Raw genomic sequence first — 20,517 nt, forward strand, 5'->3', positions numbered from 1 at the left:
TCTCTCTTACCCCTATTGTATATGAGAATAGAGTTTTGTTGTTGTTGTTAAAACAAGGGTAAATTACATTGAAGGTCACTTTTATCTTTGGGATGTCTTATTTTAGTCATCAGTTTCAATATAAGTTATATTTTTATTATGTACGTTATTGATTTATTATGATTTAAAGAAAATAGAACTTTCTAATTTGTTATGTTAGCATAGATCATTTTGTACAGGTATGAGTTTTTTTACAAAAGAAACCTACATCAGCATTCTTGTCAAAATATTTCGTCTTTAATATTTGGACTAATTAATAATATTATAAAAATAGAGAGTATATCTTAAAATTTTACATAAAAAAGAGACTAAAATAAGAATATGTCCAATCCGAAATCATACCGTTATTTCATTCTGACCCGATCCGATATCAGATCATCATTCCGACCCGATCCGTATTCATCAACTGGTTAGTTTGATATAGAAAATTCGACAATATCACGGAACCTCACTATTTATCTATCGTTCCCCTCTCTCTTTGGCGTCTTCTTCCCATCACCAGAAAATTCATCCCCTATATATACTATGAATAGCATATGAACCCTTGACAGCGAATTCCCTTTTTACCCCCTTGGCCTACTAGGGCAATCCTCAATTTTCCAATCCCAATTCAATAGCTATCTATTCATATTTTATTCGCTTGATTTGAACATGGATGGCAACAAAGATGATGCCTTGAAATGCTTGAAAATCGGCAAAGATGCATTAGACGCCGGAGATCGAGCCCGTGCCCTCAAATTCCTCACCAAAGCGCGGCGTCTCGACCCATCACTTCCCGTCGACAATCTCTTATCAGCGGCTGCTGAAGCGAAATCCGACGATCGGTCTGCCCCGGATCCTCCGCCTGATTCTTCTCAATCTAAGCTGTCCGATAAACCCTCTATTCGGCGGAGGAATCCACCGGCTGGATCGGCTGCTTCTTCTTCTTCTCCGCTGGCGGATGCCGCAGGTACGTACACCGAAGAGCAAGTCGTGATCGTGAAGCAAATTAGGAAAAAGAAGGATTATTATGAAATACTGGGGTTAGAAAAAAATTGTTCTGTTGATGATGTTCGAAAAGCTTATCGGAAACTATCCTTGAAAGTTCATCCCGATAAGAATAAAGCTCCCGGTTCCGAGGAAGCCTTTAAATCTGTTTCGAAAGCGTTTCAATGCTTAAGCGATGAAGAAAGTAGGAAACGGTACGATCTCGTTGGATCAGATGAACCTGTTTACGAAAGGAGAGCTTCACAGTATCGTGGCGCGACCAATGGATTCAATGGCTTTTACGATACTGACTTCGATGCTGACGAGATATTTAGGAACTTCTTCTTCGGTGGGATGCCTCCGGCGACTACCCAATTTCGAAGTTCCAATTTCGGGCCTGGAATGGGAGCTAGAACGGGGGACCAAGGCTCTGCTGGATTCAACATCCGAATGCTGATTCAGTTGCTGCCGGTTCTTCTAATCCTCTTGTTTAGCTTTTTACCATCATCTGAGCCAGTTTTTTCGCTGTCCAGGTCGTATCCATACGAGTACAAGTACACAACAAAGAATGGTGTGAACTTTTATGTGAGGTCGACGAAATTCGAACACGATTATCCGGTTGATGGTATTGAGCGTGCAAGGCTTGAGGAGCGTGTTGAGAGCGATTATGAATCTATTTTGGCTCAGAACTGTAGGTTTGAGCTTCAGCGGCAGCAATGGGGATTTATTCGTGAAACACCGCATTGCGATATGCTGGACAAGTTTCAGTCCACAACAGCAGCAGTTTAATGGCTTCCATTAAGGTCTTTTATATGCTCCTGTATTATTTTTCTTCCATTAAGTTTTTAGGTTTTGAAGTTTAAGTGCAATGATTGTGATGTGACCATATGCATGAGAATAAGAATATATGCAATTATGACATGGCTATTTGCTATACAATTACAAATGCAGAATTTTAAATCTGAGTTTAGAGTTTATAGTTTGTCAGCTTCTTCTGCATATCTACATCGATCGTCAATGTAAACATATCTATGCTTGAATGATATATTCATGCCTGGAGTATAAAAAAATGTGCTGTTAGCTTTGATGATGATCAAAATCAAATACAGTTCGGTTAGAGTTGATGTAATTTTCATTTTTGTTGCATATATATATGTTCTCATTCTTAGAACTTCATTCTGCTGTCCATTGAATATAGTTCTTAAAGCAATTTTTGGCAGCACACGATGCTAGTACAGGTTTTAGAATTATGTTTCTTGTTACTAGGGATTAGGTATTGGGACTGTTCAGACAATTCAATATCATGCCTCGTCTTTTGGTTTTTGTCGTGAAACGGAAGAAGAAAGGAAACAACAGAAAAAAAAAGTAGAAAACTGATACACATAAAATGAACTAATTGCCCCGAGAACTCAAGCCATCAAACTGACAGTTGCAACCAACTCAAACAACCTAGGACATGCATTAAGATGCTACGAAACATATTCACAACTAATACTTGCCTTCAATGAAATTCCTCATACCATGTGTCATTATTCTAGCCTTCGTGATGCTTTATTTTTCCACAAAGGAACTCTTGATTGATCTTTGTTCCACTACTGCAACAATATATAGATGCTACCAGAGACTTGTTCTTTTCTTCAAATTCAACAAATTGTGGAAACCTATGTATCTTTGTAATTTCTCTGTTCCTGGTATCATTATACTCATTTGTGACTTGCAGTAAGAGACCGCTTTCTCGTATTACTGTTAAAATGAGTAGAAACTTCTGTATTTGCAATACTTGAATGCAATCTTACAATTTGTTGTGCCGCAATTAAATCGATTTTCTTTTACTGGATGGTTACCTGTATGACTTGAATATGACAAAAAATTTGCTCTTTCAAAAATCCCTTTTTTGAATCTCCCGAGTACAATGTTTCAGTTAAAGTGCATAAATAGTTACGATGTCTGCCATACTGGAGCTATGTTTCATGTTCTAATGGTATGCTACTGGATGAGTTTGAGTAAGGACAACTCACATCCCTTCCTACTGTTTGACTTTAGAATTATGATGCTGTTAAACCATGCAACAACGGTTTCCTTCTATTTGATTACATGTTTGATGCCGACTGATTAAGGTGTTGAAAAATATATCACTTTCCATCATCTTATCTCGCTAACAATGATAATGTGCATTTCATCTTATTACGCTAACAATGACAATGTGCATTTGTGATGTAGATGACAGACTGAACGAAAGTGGTCGGGCTTGTCATGTTTCACCTTTCCATGGCAAACATGGAACTGCACTCTGTTTTGGACAGTGCTCGTGATATGCATGCCGAAAAACAAAATATTTGCAATTTACGTAGTTTTTAAGGTTTGCAGACCCCGTATATGTGGGTTCTCAAGCTGCTAAGGGAAGGATTAGATCACATACTAATGTTTTTTATTGATATATTTGCTTAATGTAAGATTTTATATATCGAGATTGATGTATGTCCAGAATGTTACCTGGACTGATATGGCATATGCAGACCATCCATTTTGATGTTAATTGAATTTATATTAACTGACAAAACAGATCACTTCATGCATCCCTTGATTTTGTGTTTCTATCATGAAACGTGAACAAAAAAAGTTCATGCTCTATTAGGACACATTCATGAAGCAGCATTTTATTTTCGGTTTAGATGTTCTATTAGGACGCATCATCATGGGTTCTGAACTTTTTGAACAAAAATGTTCATGCTTGATGATATTAATATTAATAGAATGTGTTAATTAAGGAAAAATATATAAAATTACAATAGATAAAAATATCATTTTCTTTTGAAAAACCCAATAACAGAAAAAGTTAAATGGCGTAAGTAATTTGAACTACGTAATTCGTTTTCTGGAAAATCCTGAAATCTCATATTTGTTTCACGTAATTCGTTTTCTGGAAAATGTTTTCTCATGTTTGTTTCACGTAATTCGTTTTCCGGAAAATGTTTTCTAGTGTTTGGTTGGAGGAAAACTGGTTGGTCAACGTAAAATATTTTCCTGATCAACAGAATTTCCTTTGTGTTTTCTGGAAAATGACTTACGGTCTGATTTTCCGTAAGTCAGTTTATGAACTTTTTTACTTCAAAGAATAAATACTCAAAATAATTTTATTTTATGAATTTAATATTAATAAAATATCATTTTAATCAAAATATTAATTATTAAAATATTTAAAATATATTTATTAATATTTTTAATAATATAATATTATATTTTTAATATTATAATAATATAAGATATTATATTTTTTATTTTAATAATATATAAAAAATTATTAATAAAATTTATATTATTTATTAATTTCATAGAAATAATATTATTAAATTATTAATAATGAATAATATTATTTATATATTTAATTTTAATATAATAATATAATAATATTTTAATAAAGATATTTAAAATTTACTAATTAATATTTTTAAAATATAATATAACACTATTACTTTAATAAATAATTAATATAATTTATAATATTTTTATTTCAATAAAATATACCAATAATAATATTTTTATTAATAAAATTATAAAAAATATTTAATAATAAATAAATTATTTTAATATTTTAAAAATAATAATATTAAGTTTTATGATAAATAATATTATTTATTGTATTTAATATTTGTAATAAATAATTTTTAAAAAACTCATCAACTAGTGGAAAAAAGCTTTAAACAACATCTTACAAACATCATAAAACGTTTTCCATATGTTTTTTTAGAAAAATATAATTCATTTTACGGAAAACATTTTCTGGAAAACGTTTTCCAGAAATGTAATTCATTTTTCATAATTCAAATTCCAGTAATTCATTTTTCAGAATTCAATTTTCAAAAAAACCAATTAGCCAAACAAACAGACCCTTAACTAATATGTATGTGAGAAGAAATTAGGTGAAATTCAAGCGTATAAATAAATTGCAAATATCAGTACAGTAGAGGGACCAAAAACAGAATTTTACCGATATATGGTTTTTGTATGCTTATTTAGGCTTATCCAGTGGAAGTTCCTAAAGGAATACCCTTTTCCCTCTGTTTTCCTGTCCGAAGTTGAAGGCTTATTTATAACACAAAGCTATCCAAGAAGATACACTGAAAGACCAGGACTATTGGAAACTCACTTAAGAATAAAAGGAGGAATGGCTGATTCTTTATGCTTAACTTCTGCTTGTTCCTTGAGCGCTCCCAATAAACCAAACAGTAGTTGTTTTTAGTGACATTGGATTAATCCTAGTTGACCCAGTTTTTATTTCATTGATTTTAGGGATAATTATCAATGATTCTATTCCGAGGAAGGTTCTTAGGTTCAAGAGCTCCAGGAATGTCAAACTTGAGTCTTTTGAGGCCAAGGTGAGTTTTATTTTTCATTGTTTGACTATCCCCTTTCATAAATCGTCATAATTTTGCATTTTGTTAGTGAAATTGTGGAACTTGAAGTCTTCTATTCCGGATTTGTTATAATTAATCTCCATCGTTAATTTCTGCTTATGATTCTTTATCTTCCTCCTGCTCGCAAGTTGCCTTAGTATTTGGTTTAACTGGCTGCAGATAAAAATCAAAGCACTCAATCGAAAAGTATTGTTTGCCCCGATTGTGAAGCAAACGGTAAGCAAGAATTGTGGCTGATTACTTTTTATCTTTGGACTGGTCTTTTCTGTTGATATACTCTGATTTTCAATTTAATTTTCAATTTAATTACTCAACTTTCAAATTGCTCCGATTTTAATAACTCTAATTTTTTTTTATTATTAGCACGCACGAACCAACTTACCTCAGTGTTAAAGGAATCATTGTTGTTCTTAGAGGTGACGGGTTCGAGCACCAATGACTACAATAGGATGATTGAGCGTTCATTGTCCAAATGGTTGAGAGTATTTAGAACAAATATTACTTTGTAATTAGCTTAATAAAAAATATAATAACTTATTTAATTAATAATTTTTGTGACATGGTATTTTTATTATTATTTTATTAATATATAATTAAAATAAAAAATAAATTTGAAAGTTAGAATGATTAAATTATGAGTAATTTGAAAGTTAAGTAATTAAATTAAAAAAATTTAAACTTTTTGACCAAAATAAGAATGAAAAGACAGTTGGGTAATTAATGATGCAATTTATCCATAAAAATTGTGTCACGTGCAAATCACTCGTTTAATTTTTAACAGCGAGATAATAAAACGAAACAAAAACTAAACGCTAAATATGATTTTAAAAAAAATACAAATTTAAGTACCAAAACATACTAAAACTAATAGTTTTAAGTATTAAATAATTTATGCAAAGATAAAATGATTGTCTTGGGTAGAGGATAAAAGCGTAGGCAGTCCTACAGAAGTACTTGAAAAAGCATTCTTTAAGAACGCGCCAGGTAGGGGTCGAACCTACGACTTTATTCTTAGGAAACAGACGCTCTATCCACTGAGCTACAAGCGCTTAATAGATTCTGATCATAAAGCTTATCTATTAATATATTTCTAATATTTTCCATCCACTACTTTTATGATACACTAATCAAAGTTAATTGTAGTTCCAAACCTTTATCCTAATTTAATTTTGGTCTTTAAATTTTAAAATATTCTAATGATACCTTCAAGTTATGAATCTTATTTTATATTAGTTCCCAAACTTTAAGATGCTCGTTAGACCTCTAAAGGCATATTTAGATCTAAGTGAAGCAGACGAGCATTCTTCTGCTTTAAAATCAAATAGACAATAAGAAAGAAAAAAGAAAGAAATGATATGAAAATTTTTAATCCACATGTAGAATTTCCATTGGCCATAAAATACCACGTCATATTATAATAGAGTGCACATTAGAGTTGATGTGGCATTTAACAAATCAAAAGATTCAATGACCAAATGACCTCATTGACATAGGTTGATAATTTGGGAATTTAATCAAAATGTTTTTAAATTTAAGGACTAGTATAAAATTAAAGTTTGAGGACAATGGGCGCAATTAACTCCACCGATCCTTACCATTCAAATATCTCATTCATGAATTAAGAAAATCAACTAAAACTTGAAACCATACTTTTTTTATTAAGTACAATAGTTTATTTTTATGATAAATATTGAGGTTCGAATCCACACAATATGAGTTTATATAATATATAAATGATACACAATTATAGGGTATTACAAATAGTCCACTAATGAGAATTAGTTGTGACATTACTTTCAAGTCTCAATTGTAAATTATATCAGATCATTGTTTGATTATTTATTTTTATTTTTAATATCGTAAAAGCATTGTCACTATTACATACTATAATTTATAAATTTGATGATTACCTGAGAGACGGTCAAATGTTAATATAATAATGGTAAAATATACAAATGGTACACAATTATAGAATGTTATTTTATTAAGTTTATTGACTATTAAAAATTAAAAAATAATTCTTTGATTATAGAGTGTTAATTTGTTGAGACCATCGACTATTAAAAGTTACAAAATAATCACATAACTAATCATTATGTTCCAAACTCATAATTTTTCGTTAAAAAATTGACAATATTCTTAGGTGACGTTAATATACTAATTTTGATATGATAAAATATAACCTAAGAGTCTCAAATTTCAATTTTTTAACGAAGTATATTATATTATATAGTCGGAGGACCATTTTGGAACTTTTAATAATCGAATGACTTAATAAAATATTATCTTATAGTCGGGGGATCGCTTGTGTACTTTACCCATATAATAAACTTTACAACTAAAGGATTCCTAATACTATCAAACACTTCCATTCATTATTACAAATTTGTTCACATTGTGATATAGACAATGAAGATCATCAGGTTCATACATAATTCGGCTTGCACCGGTATTTTACAGAAGACGATGCAGTTACGTACACTACGACAACATCAGACGAAGAATCTCCCCGGAATGCTTGAACGACTTCTCGGTTTCGTTCAAGCAGTGGTTCTTCTCTTCACTTGTCCAGCTCTGAAATACCATAGGTGAATGAAGGTGTTGAGTTTACACAGATGAGGTGGCCTTGTGTGTTACAAGCAACGGAACTTACCTCGGAAACTTTGTTCAGTTTATCCCGGACATTTTGCAACAGTTGGGAAAGGTCACCATCCCATTTATAAAATTCCAGCTCCTCGTTGTTGAGTAACTTCTCAGCTACCTGATACAAATAGGGTAAGAAAAGGTGTTCGACTATACGACCAAATAAATCGAACCAAAGGGAGAAGGTCCGTATCAATTGCAGGGTCGGGACATGTTAGAAGAAAAGCTGTATCATGAGCTTGATACTAGATAGAGACTTGCAAGATGAGATGATGGTTTAGAGGAAAATACTTGGTTTACCTTCTTCCCGATCATCCGACCACCGGCCGAGTGAGCAAAGTATGTGTTGTAGAAATGGCATATGAAGGCTTGAGGATCGTTCTCAGATACTTGTTTAAGATACTCTGCATAGGTAACACCATGAGATGATGGTCCTGGAATGCCATAGCCTTGCTCTTCCAACCACTTTAAGTCGTTTGCCAGTTTTTCATACCTTTCCAATCCAGTGTTTCTGAATTCGGCATCTGCAGCAGAACCGGACATAGGCGACAAAAGCAAGCTATGAACTAGGCGATGCATGATAAACCATCTAAGAAACTACAACATTCGTTGTTATCTATGAAACCTTTGTTCACACATGATTAGATTCTACAATCAATCAAGATCCTATGAAAAACACAAGCATTAATAGAAAGAACGAAATTAAGCTAATGAAAATAAAAAATACAAGCTAAAAAAAAGGGGGGGTGGGAGGTACTGAAAAGTAAACTTACAGATAGGGAAAGCGGCCTTTTCAACAATACTTTCAAGCGTGTCATAGACCAATTTGCTATCCACAAGGAACTTCAAGTAGCCATCAGTGGTGGGTTCCCATTGCCTCACGGAAAGTTCTTCGGGCTGTTTGACTTCCCTTTCTCCTTCCTTTGCTTGCTCTTTGGTATGCAGTTTCATAGCCACGAACCTCATCTCCTCCACGAACCCTTTAGCCTCTCCAGGGTACCTCTTCCGGGGCATCTCAGCCGTGGAGGCCGACTCAAGGTAGCTCTTAGTAGCCATCCCGGGATGCTCGAAAGACTGGGTTTTGGAAAACGGGAAATCCCTGGGAATCAAACTGGAAGACAAATTGGGTTTAAAACTGGGTTTTCGAAGAAGGGTGTGGCATTGGGAGATCGGGGTCAGAGACGCCATTGATATAGAGGTTGCGTACAGAGTTTTATATTGAATTTAGGTGGTTGTTTGTGAAGAAGAAAACGATGGAGCCTTCAACAACAATAATAAAAGCAAAAAGATTATTAAAAAAAAAGCTTGGATTAGCGATTTAGTTACTCTCGATCTTTAAGTTTAAGCGATGGGAAATAAACTACCTGATCAACTTGAGTGGGTTGCTTCAAGGATTGAATATATATTAGGCTAAAATATTATAAAGCCTTGTTCATATTATCTTGTAGTGCAGTGGATTTGAGTATCAGACTTTTAATTTGAAACAAGACTGTTGTCATATTATTGGACTATTAATTTGCTTTTAGATAAGAGTGTTAGTTTGTTTTATTAAATACTAATTTTTTATTATTAAATTAAGTAAGAAGGGTTGTTGAGTTTTTGTAAAATTTAATTTAAAAAAGCTAAAATATAGATCAAATGTTGGTCTTTAAAAAATGATAAAGGATGTGAATAGTCTCTTTTGTTTTTTGTCTACCCGACTTTGATCACTAGTTTAAAATTAAATATGTTTGATTCCTTACGTTATTGATTATTTTTAGTGGCGAATCTAAAAAATAATTATTAGTTGGACTAATATAAATATAATAAAAAATAATCTAATAAGAGTACAACTCACGTATATAATTTTCAATTTAAAAATTTAATAAAAACCTAAAACTAATAAAACTAAATGTTCCAAAAAAAAAATACTTTGAAATTTTTGTAAAAATACACAGTACGAAATATAATTATTTCATCAATTAAGATGAATTCTCATTTTCATATAACCAAACTCATCTATGATAGAGACAATCAATATTTTAATTGAGTAAAATATGATATAAGGTATACCTTATAATTTTTTATTATAACCATCTAGGATATATTGAAAAATTGCTAAACAAACGGATAATGTAACTACATATGGGCATGGGTCGGGTTTAAACTAACTCGACCTGACCCAAAAATTTACATCCTTCACCCGACCCGACCCGAACTTGACCTGATTTTTTGTGATAAAATCCGAACCCAATTCGACCTGACCCAAAATAATAAAAAATATTTTTATTTAATAAAAATAGTGATTTAATTGAAAAAATAATATATAGAGGGGTATTATTATAATTATTCCTAAATATATAAGGTAAAATTATATTTTTTGGGTCGGGTCGGGTCATGTATTTTTCATCCTAAACCCGAATCCGACCAGACCCGAACATCACCTTTAAAAAAAACCCGACCCGACTCGAACCAATTTTTTTAAAAAAAACCTGACCTATCGAGTCGGAACCTGTCGGGTTTGGGTCTCATGCCCATCCCTAAATGTAATGTCCTAATCCAGTACGACCAAAAGATCGACGAACTATGACATCACACGGACCACCAGAGTGACTAACCAAAATTTTTCTTTTAAAAAACAACATATTCTTGCACATAAAAATCATACCTTGACATAATCGACAATTAAATTCACAATATTTTATTTACAAATTCGAGAGCCCCAAAATAACTTAAACATATATTTACAAAACACTTTTATATAAAGTTTTGACTTGTATGGACATACAAGAGTCCACATACAATACATGCCCAGTAATGATCTAGCCGAGACATACTCAAAAAGCTGGCGGCTGGCTGCTAATGATCTACGCAATGGCTACTCCAAAAATTGTTGTTACTAACCTGCGCACAGAAACAAATTCTGAACACTGAGCTCACAAGCTCAGTGCCACACTAACCAAACTATACTACATGCATCATCTAATGAACATGCTAAAACATACTTTTTAGTATACAAGTATGCTAAGCTAAATCATACATACAAATGTAGGCATCATGGTGCAGTTGAGGTGCTACATCTTGGAGCTCCCATAACCCTCTATCCTACCTATTGTGAAAATATGGAATTTTACATTGGACTGCATCACCCGCTAACTTGCTATCAAGCCTTGTGACATCTACACCCAATTAGCAAGGCTATGCCTAGTGCACTATCTTAGAGTTAGACATATCTTAACATTCAAACGCTCCCCTGTTCCAGAGTGATTCAGGTGCCTGTCTTGTTTTCTGAATATCACACAAGGAAAGTCTTATGATTCCCTACGTTATAGGGTTTTTATATAAATTATTAATGTAATACCCTAAAATTTTGGTTAGTGACCAAAATGTAATTTTTGAAAGTTAAATGAACACAATATAAACTTTGGAAAAGATTAGGGACTTAAGTGGTAATTTTACAAAAAGAATTTTTATTCCATAAATGGATAGTTTACTCTTAAGAGTGGGGTTTTATTGAAATCATATTCTTGATCTGGAAATTGTATTAAAAGCTATAAAGTGGTCAGATAAAAATCGATAAATCAGATCGAATAGAAATTTTGGGAAAATTTGATGGATGATAAATTAAGCTTAGAAATATTATTTTCACATTTTAAAATGATGGAAAAATAATATGAAGCATTGGATTTGATAATTTATTTCCATGTTCAATTTGGACTGTTGGATGAAAAATGACAAGATTGAAGTTTTTGTAAAATGGCATTGGCAAAGTTGTAAAGGGCAAAATATTTTTTCCACATTTGACTTTGGAAGATGATAAGGTTTATGTGGCTTGGTATTAAGGTAAATATCAAGTTTCATTAATGACAAAATGGACATTTCTCATTAAATGAATATTTTATTCATTTAAGCTTAATATAAGGTAAATTAACATGAAATTCATTAGAAATTAACAAGGTAAGAGATTTTTTCACTTTTGAGCAATTTCCTTTGGATTTTGGATCATGCCGTGAAATAGAAAATTGTTCTATTTGAAAAACACTATCATTTGGCACCATTATTGTTTTCTAATTTGGTTGTGTTCAAAGATCCCAAATTTTAGGGTTTATGTTCACATTAGGGTTTTATGGAATTGATGAAGAATTTTGATGTTATTGAGGCTGTAGAATTATTTCCAAGCATGATTGATGATTAAAATCATTTTTCCATGATCATATGAACATATAAAGTTTCAGATAAACCCTAGCTTTAGGGGAAAGATGTGATTTGATGAAATTAATTTAGGGATTTTATTGTAGAGATTGTATAAGGTTGAATCGAAGTTGATTTCATGCTTTAATCGAATCAAAATTGAGCAAAATCATGAAAACCCTAGTCTTGAAACTTTGAAGTATTCGACCTTGGCTTAAATGAAGTATTCTACAAGCTTAAATGAAGTATTCTACAAGCCTTAGAAAATATTTGGGGACCATTCTATAATTTTTGAAAAGTTGGGGGACCAAATCGACAATTATGGAAAAATTGTGAATTGTTGTGTAGTTGTTCAATATTTGATGTACTATGCTGTAAATTAATGTTTGAGTATTAAAATTGAAGTTAGGATGTGAAATTGAATTATTTTGGAAATCTTATAAAAGTTGAGGTTTAAATCACAAATATGGAAAGGTTGGTAGCTTAAGTGAAAATGTTATGTGAAGTTGGGATAAAAAAGAACTTGAATGGTAAATTGAAAGTATTAAGGTCAACATTTATGTTGTGACATGGAAATTATATCAAATAAGCATCAGAAAAATTGTTAGGAATTTATTTTCCAAAGTATGCCTATGTTAGTAAGATTCTAACATTTGGTTTGAATTTGTATATGTTTGGTAATGATGCTTATTTAGACTGTGTGCTTGAAATCAAGATCAAGAAATATCAAAGCTAAGGAAAAACTTAAGGATGGAATGTGAAATCCTAAGAAAAGTTTGCAAGCTATGGACATCAGGTGAGTGCAAATTTAATTTGTACTTATGTTATCGAACAAACAATGGCTTGCGATGAGCCAGTGACGGAGTTACTATGGTAAAGAGTGAATCATAAAATGTTATATGATTTGTGATGCATGCATATATGTGCATTTGGTAAGCTAATAGAATTAATGAACTAGTTGAAAAATTCAAATTGGTGAAACCTGCTTAGAATTTATGTTCTGGATAGTAAGTTTAGAAAATCACCATAAATTCTAAACAAATGATTAGAGAATTATTTTTATACCTTTGGATTATTATATCACTCTAGTTTTGTTTAGAAAAAAATTGATTTTGTGGTATATATGAAAAAATATGAATTTTTAACTGATGATAGGTCAGAAAACAGGGCAACAGATTCTGCTCAATACAGTTTATGACGGTCAACTTTGAAAATTTACCATATATTGTACAAATTGAACTAGAAGAAGTGCATTATATGGATAGATTCTTATTTGATTATAGTTTCTGTTGAAAACATTTTGATGTTTCGATATAACAAATTAAGGGTTATTGAATTTTAAGATTTCACAATCATTTTAAAGTATATTTGATTCAATTATTCGAATATCAAAATATTACTCCAAGTTTTTTTTGAATATCAATTTCAATCCTTACTCAAGTGTAAAATTGTGTTTTAAACTTAAAGATATTTTTGAAACAATTTTACAAAGTATTTCAAACAAAAAACAAGCCAAAAATTAATTTTTCAAAGGGATGTATCGATGCACTATTTGATGCATCGATGCACACCCTATTTCGAATGCATTTTGTGTACCGATGCACAAGCCATGCATCGATGCACTCTTGAATATTTTGAAACATCAAATGCATTTAGTGTACCGATGCACATACCATGCATCGATGCACTATGGCTATTTTGAAACATCGAATGTAATTAGTGTACCGATGCACCCCTAGTGTACCGATGCACTAAGTCTTATAACGGTCGAAATATTTGAATTTTACACATAATGTACCGATGCACTCTGTTAGTGCACTAATACACACACGCTCCCAACTGTTTTAATTGTTTTCACACAATAACGGCTCTATTGACTTCACCAATGATCCTCAACGTTCAGAAGTGATCCAATGTGTTTTTAAACAAACTTAGGAGCCATTGATCAACAACAATTAAGAAGACAAGCTAGAGAATCAAAGAGAAAGCATCAAACCTCAAGTTTGAGCATTTCAAGCCAAATTTTCATTCAATATTCATATTGCTTTCAAGAACACTTATTGTGCTCAATTGTATTCATTATTGAGTGTTCTTTCTTTGTTCTAGAATTGTGCAAACAACTTGCCTTGCGAGGTTTTTCTGTAAGTTTGCGATATTTGTATTGTTCTCTTTGGGAGAGAGTGTTCTCAAGAATTTGGGATATAATTCTTGAGGGATTTGTAAGGTTACTATTTGTCCTCAAAAGAAAGACAAATTAGTGAATTTTTGGAAAATCCTTAGTGTGGATAGCTAAGGTAGTGGACGTAGACTTTGGTTGAGAAAGTCAAACCACTCTAAATCGCTGTGCAATTATTTTCTATTTTCTGCAAAAGCTTCTACCAAAAGTTTTATTGTCAATTCACCCGTTCTTGGCTATTTCGTCGATCGATTAACTCAACAGTTGGTACCAGAGCCTCACTAATTTGAAGGTTTAATCACCTCTTGAGTCGATTCGGGAAGATTTATATCAATATTCAAGTCATCAATGGCCTCCACTTCAAACTTTGACTTTGGTCTTGATTCAATGCCCGTTAACAAGCCTCTTTTCTTCAATGGAGCTAATTATGCTTATTGGAAGAATAAAATAAGGTATTTCATTCAAGCAAGTGACATGGGAGCATGGAATATCATAGAAGACGGATACATCATTCATTCCACTCATTCGAGAACGTGAAGTGAAGAAGAGACAAGAATGTTCCAGCTCAACTCAAAGGCTAACCATATTATTTTTTGTTCTCTTGGATCGGATGAATACGAGAGAGTTTCATCTTGTACAACAGCCAAGGAGATATGGGATAAACTACAAGTCACTCATGAAGGAACAAATGAGGTAAAAGAATCTAAAATTAGTCTTCTAACTCATAGCTATGAAAATTTCAGGATGAAACCGGATGAAGATATCAAAGCTATGACAGATAGATTTTCCATGATTTTCAATGGTCTCAAATTATATAGAGAGATCATTCCAAATGATAAGCTTGTGAGGAAGTTAGTTTACTCTCTTTCGAAAGCTTGGCAATCAAAGAAAACAACAATCATCGCGGATAAAAACTTAAAGTCTTTAACTCTCGATGAGTTAATTGGTTCACTCCTCACTCATGAAATGATGCTTCAAGATGAGGTGGACCTCGAGAAGATTGACGAGACAAAGAAGGAGAAGGAGAAAGAGAAAAAGAAGAATGTGGGAGTTTAAAAAGTTGATGAAGCCTAACCGAGGAAGAAAAATCAAACGAAATGAAGGCTTTAAAACTGAGTTGAAGGAGAAAGACCCTATCATTTGCTACGAATGCAAAAAGCTGGGGCATGTCAAATATGATTTCCCATAATTAAAGAAAAAGGGTCAATCCAAGAAGAAGTATAAGACACACGTGGCTACATGGAGCGATGAAGAAGTTTCATATGAAGAGGAACAAGAAGCAGCGAACTTATGCTTGATGGCCATCGGGGAAAATTCTCAGGTAACCTATAGCTCATTTAATTTCAAAGATTATTCTTTTGATGATCTATTAGAGGAATATACTGGGTTGGCTTTGGATTATGAGAAATTATTTTTAAAATACAAAAATGATATTTCAAAATTGAAAAATGAAAAAATTCTCATATCCAAGACCAACAATGATCTTGAAAGTAAAATTAAAGATTTACAAATCAAATTAGATGAGTTTGAAAAGAAAATTTCTGATTTGCATAGTTTACTTTCAAAAGTCAACGATGATCATCAAAAAGAAATTGATGATCTTAACACTTCTTTTGATAAAGTTGGAAAAAACATTTTGAAAATGGAGAAAGTTCAAAATCCAACTTTGTTAGAAAAAAAATTTAGAAACTACAATCATAGAGGTCCCTGAAGAACCTCTAATGGAAAAATCGTTAGAAGTATATGGGTTCCTAAAGAACTCATTACTACTAAAGGTAAGGATATCCTACATAAATGGATACCTAATGGGACTAGAATTTTGGAAACTAATGTATATGGACCCAAAAGAAATTGGGTACCAAAAATAAAAAATTAATCTATGTGTGTAGGAAAAGAAGCCTTGCTATAAGGAATGGGAAACAAATTCAAACTCATGGTACCTTGATAGTGGATGCTCAAGACATATGACCGGAGACAAGATCCAGTTCATAGAGCTTAACGACAAAAATAAAGGAGAGGTGACTTTTGGTGATCATTCAAAAGGTCACATTGAAGGTATAGGTACTATAGGTAATACCTCTTCCATACAAATTAAAAATGTTTTATATGTGAATGGATTAAAGTATAATCTATTGAGCATTAGTCAATTATACGATAAGGGATACAATGTCATATTTGAAACTAATGGTTGTAAAGTCATTGACATTGCATCTAATCGGATTATGCTTGTTGGTCATAGAATAGGAAACATTTACATGGTGCATTTAGATACAATATATATGACTAAATTGTGCCTAGTTGCTAAGGATGGACATGATAGTTGGTTATGGCATATGAGACTAGGACATACTAGCATGAGTGTTTTACAAAGACTAATTCAAGGAGATTTAGTAAGAGGGTTGCCAAAGCTAAAATTTGACAAAGATAAAATCTGTGATGCATGTGCTAAAGAAAAACATCAAAGAGCTTCCTTTAAGTCCATTAATGATGTATCAACTAGTAGAGTATTACAATTGATCCATATTGATCTTTTTAGGCCAATTAGAACTGTTAGCTTGGGTGGAAAACAATATTGCTTTGTATTGGTAGATGACTATTCTAGATATACTTGGGTTCTATTTTTAAGTACTAAAGATGAAGCATTAGAAAAATTCATCTCGTTTTCAAAAGTAATCCAAAATGAAAAAGGTTACTCCATAACTAGTGTTAGGAGTGATCATGGTACTGAATTTGAAAATCTTGGTTTTACTAATATTTGTAATTCTAATGGTATTAGCCATAATTTTTCAGCACCAAGAACCCCTCAACAAAATGGAGTTGTTGAGAGGAAAAATCGAACTTTAGAAGAAATGGTTAGAACCATGCTTTGTGAAAACAATTTGCCAAAATATTATTGGGCGGAAGCCACAAATACTGCTTGTTATGTTATTAATCGAGTAATGATTAGGCCAATTTTGAAGAAAACTCCATATGAACTTTTCAAAAATAAAAAGCCTAACATTAGTTATTTTCATCCTTTTTGATGTAAATGTTTTGTTTTAAACAACGATAAAGAAAATCTTGGCAAATTTGATGCTAAAAGTGATGAAGGAATTTTTCTGGGTTATTCCTTAAATTCTAAAGCTTATCGGGTATTTAATAAAAGAACTTTAGTTGTAGAAGAGTCTATAAATGTTGTTTTCGATGACAATCCCCTTCTGAGGAAGGATTCTTGTGTAAATGATGATGTAAGTATTGTAAACACAAATGATGTTAGACATGAAGTTGAAGAATCATCATCAAAGGAAGAAGTGAAAGATGAGGAAACTCATGATGTTCTCGAGAATCCAACCATTGAAGAAAATGAAGTCTCTTACCCAAGAGAATACAACTATGTCAAGGATAGTGAGATAATAGGTGATCCATCCAAAGGGGTAACAACTCGATCTTCTCTTAGAAATATATGTAATTATGTTGCATTTATCTCATGCACAGAGCCTAAGAATATTAAAGAAGCATTAAATGATGAACATTGGATTATGGCTATGCAAGAAGAGTTAAATCAATTTGAGAGAAGTAAAGTATAGACATTAGTTGAAAGGCCTAGTAATAAATCTACTGTAGGTACTAGATGGGTATTTAGGAATAAGCTTGATGAAAGTGGTAATATAGTGAGAAACAAGGCTAGACTTGTTGCTCAAGGGTATACTCAAGAAGAAGGTATATATTTTGATGAAACATACGCTCCCGTAGCTAGGATGGAAGCAATCAGAATGCTATTAGCATTTGCATGTTTCAATGAATTTAAATCATATCATATGGATGTTAAAAGTGCATTTTTAAATGGTTTTATAAAAGAAGAAGTGTATGTGGAACAACCTCCTGGTTTTGAAGATTCAAAATTTCCAGATCATGTTTTTTAATTGAAAAAAGCGCTTTGTGGTTTAAAACAAGCTCCTAGAGCTTGGTATAAAAGATTGTCAAACTTTTTAATTGAAAAAGGTTTTTCAAAAGGGAAGGTTGACACTACATTGTTTTTAAAGAGAAAAAGGTAAAGATTTATTAGTAGTTCAAATTTATGTTGATGATATAATATTTGGTTCTACTATTGATGTCCTTTGCCAAGAATTTTCTAAGCTAATGCAGAGTGAATTCGAGATAGGCATGATGGGGGAGCTCTCATTTTTCTTGGGACTCCAAATCAAGCAAAGAAAAGATGTCATCTTCATCAATCAAGCAAAATACGTCAATGATACGCTCAAGAAATTTGGATTGGAAAATGGGAAATCTCATGCCACTCCAATGAGCTCATCAACAAAGGTTGACAAAGATGAAGGAGGTAAATGTATGGATATTAAATTGTATAGGTCAATGATTGGATCTTTGCTTTATCTAACTGCAAGTAGATCAGACATTATGTTTAGTGTTTTCTTATGTGCTAGATTTCAATCATGCCCTAAGGAATCACATTTATTAGCTGTTAAGAGAATCTTTAGATACCTTAAGGACACTACTAGTTTAGGACTTTGGTATCCCAGAGACTCTAGCTTTAGCTTGCATGCCTTCTCTGATGCGGATTATGGAGGATGCAAAATAGATAGGAAAAGCACCTCCGATGCTTGTCAATTCCTAGGAAATATGCTAATTTCATGGTTTTCAAAGAAACAAAATTGTGTTGCATTATCTACCACTGAAGCGGAATACATTTCAGCCGATAGTTATTATGCACATGTTTTATGGATGAAACAACAACTTTTAGATTATGGAATTGAAGTAGGTACCATACCTATCAAGTGTGACAATAATAGTGCTATTTGTCTCTCTAAAAATCCCATCCAACACTCTAGAACTAAACACATTGAAATTAGACATCATTTCATTAGAGATCATGTCGCTAAAGAAGATGTAGTTCTAGAATTTGTTGATACTTTGCATCAATTAGTGAATATCTTTACAAAACCTTTAGATAAAGAAATATTTTGGACACTTAGGAGAGAATTACGTTTAACTGACCTATCTTCACTTAGTGTTTAAAACAAGTTTAGCACTTTTAATTAGAATTTGAAAATTGCTTATAAAAATAATATTTTTTTTTGCATTCTTTGCTATTAGTTAGGGGGAGTTTATGATTCTTAGTGAAAATTAATTATATGTTCAAATAAGATTTAAGGATAGATTTGATTGATTGAACATAGTTAATTTTCAGTATACGAGTTGCCAATACCACTAGAGCTAATTAATTTAGCATTTTGAGTTTTTAAAATGGATTTAAGACATTTTTGTGCATGATGCATCGGTACACTAGATAGTGTACCGATGCATCCCTTGAATGTACATCGATACATCATGAAGATGCACCGATTCATTCCTTGAATGTGCATCGACACACTCTGTTGTTCATCGATACACCCGTCGGGTATTGGGTACTAAATTCCTAAATTTATTCATTCTCTCAAAACCTAAACAAAACTCTCCTTACTCCGTTGTCCCTATGTCTCTCCATACACTCCAATGTTGCTCATTTTCAATGATTCAAGTCAGAATCTTCTCGTTTATTAACTCATAATCCTGCTTGCATCAACAAACTCGTGCAAAAATATATCAATCTCACAAAATCTGAATTTTTCAAGGTAATATTTCAAAAACCCTTGTTTTATTGATTTTTGAACTTAGGACTAGTTTTGATTAGTTCTAGGTTGAACAAAGTTTCAGGCATTGATTATATGATGTTTATAAACTAGATTCTTCAGCTAATTTCATCAAAAAACACAAGATTTTTCAAAAAAAATTATTTCGAAATAAAAAAAAATGTTTTTGATTTAATTATGTTGTTTGAAAACTACATCGTAATTTTCAAACATTGTTTTCAAACATTGTTTTCAAAATTATTTTTAAACTTTGCCCATTAAGATTCGGTTTAGATAATCTTGAATATTGCAAACTAGACTCTTTTGAGTTTTGGGATTGATTATATTGCATACATGTGTTTAAAAATTACAGGTATTTATCCTATTCCGATTTCTTAAACCATGTCTAATCCTAAACGCCCTAGGTCGTTATCGAGTCATTCGAGTTAAAACCAACCTCCCATTCCTCCTCCACCGCAAAATCCTAATCCAAACGAACCCG

General features: G+C 32.2%; 2 protein-coding genes across 2 annotated transcripts; one reads left to right on the forward strand and one right to left on the reverse strand.

The window, feature by feature from the left end:
- Positions 1-496: 496 nt before the first annotated feature.
- Positions 497-3,553, forward strand: LOC120169312 (chaperone protein dnaJ 49-like). Its single transcript, XM_039177491.1, has 2 exons — positions 497-1,808; positions 3,226-3,553. Exon 1 carries the CDS (start codon positions 691-693, stop codon positions 1,792-1,794), a length of 1,104 nt encoding a protein of 367 aa, XP_039033422.1. The 5' UTR covers positions 497-690; the 3' UTR covers positions 1,795-1,808; positions 3,226-3,553.
- A 4,214-nt stretch (positions 3,554-7,767) lies between these two features.
- On the reverse strand, positions 7,768-9,279 carry LOC120169222 (heme oxygenase 1, chloroplastic-like). Its single transcript, XM_039177421.1, has 4 exons — positions 8,837-9,279; positions 8,364-8,587; positions 8,074-8,181; positions 7,768-7,994 (listed from the first exon to the last, which is right to left on the reverse strand). The coding sequence occupies exons 1-4, from the start codon at positions 9,249-9,251 to the stop codon at positions 7,902-7,904; spliced, it is 840 nt and encodes a 279-aa protein (XP_039033352.1). The 5' UTR covers positions 9,252-9,279; the 3' UTR covers positions 7,768-7,901.
- Between the last annotated feature and the right edge of the window lie 11,238 nt (positions 9,280-20,517).

Source organism: Hibiscus syriacus, unplaced genomic scaffold (assembly GCF_006381635.1).
Source record: "Hibiscus syriacus cultivar Baekdansim isolate YM2019G1 unplaced genomic scaffold, ASM638163v2 tig00111758_pilon, whole genome shotgun sequence".
Classification (NCBI taxonomy): Eukaryota; Viridiplantae; Streptophyta; class Magnoliopsida; order Malvales; family Malvaceae; genus Hibiscus; species Hibiscus syriacus.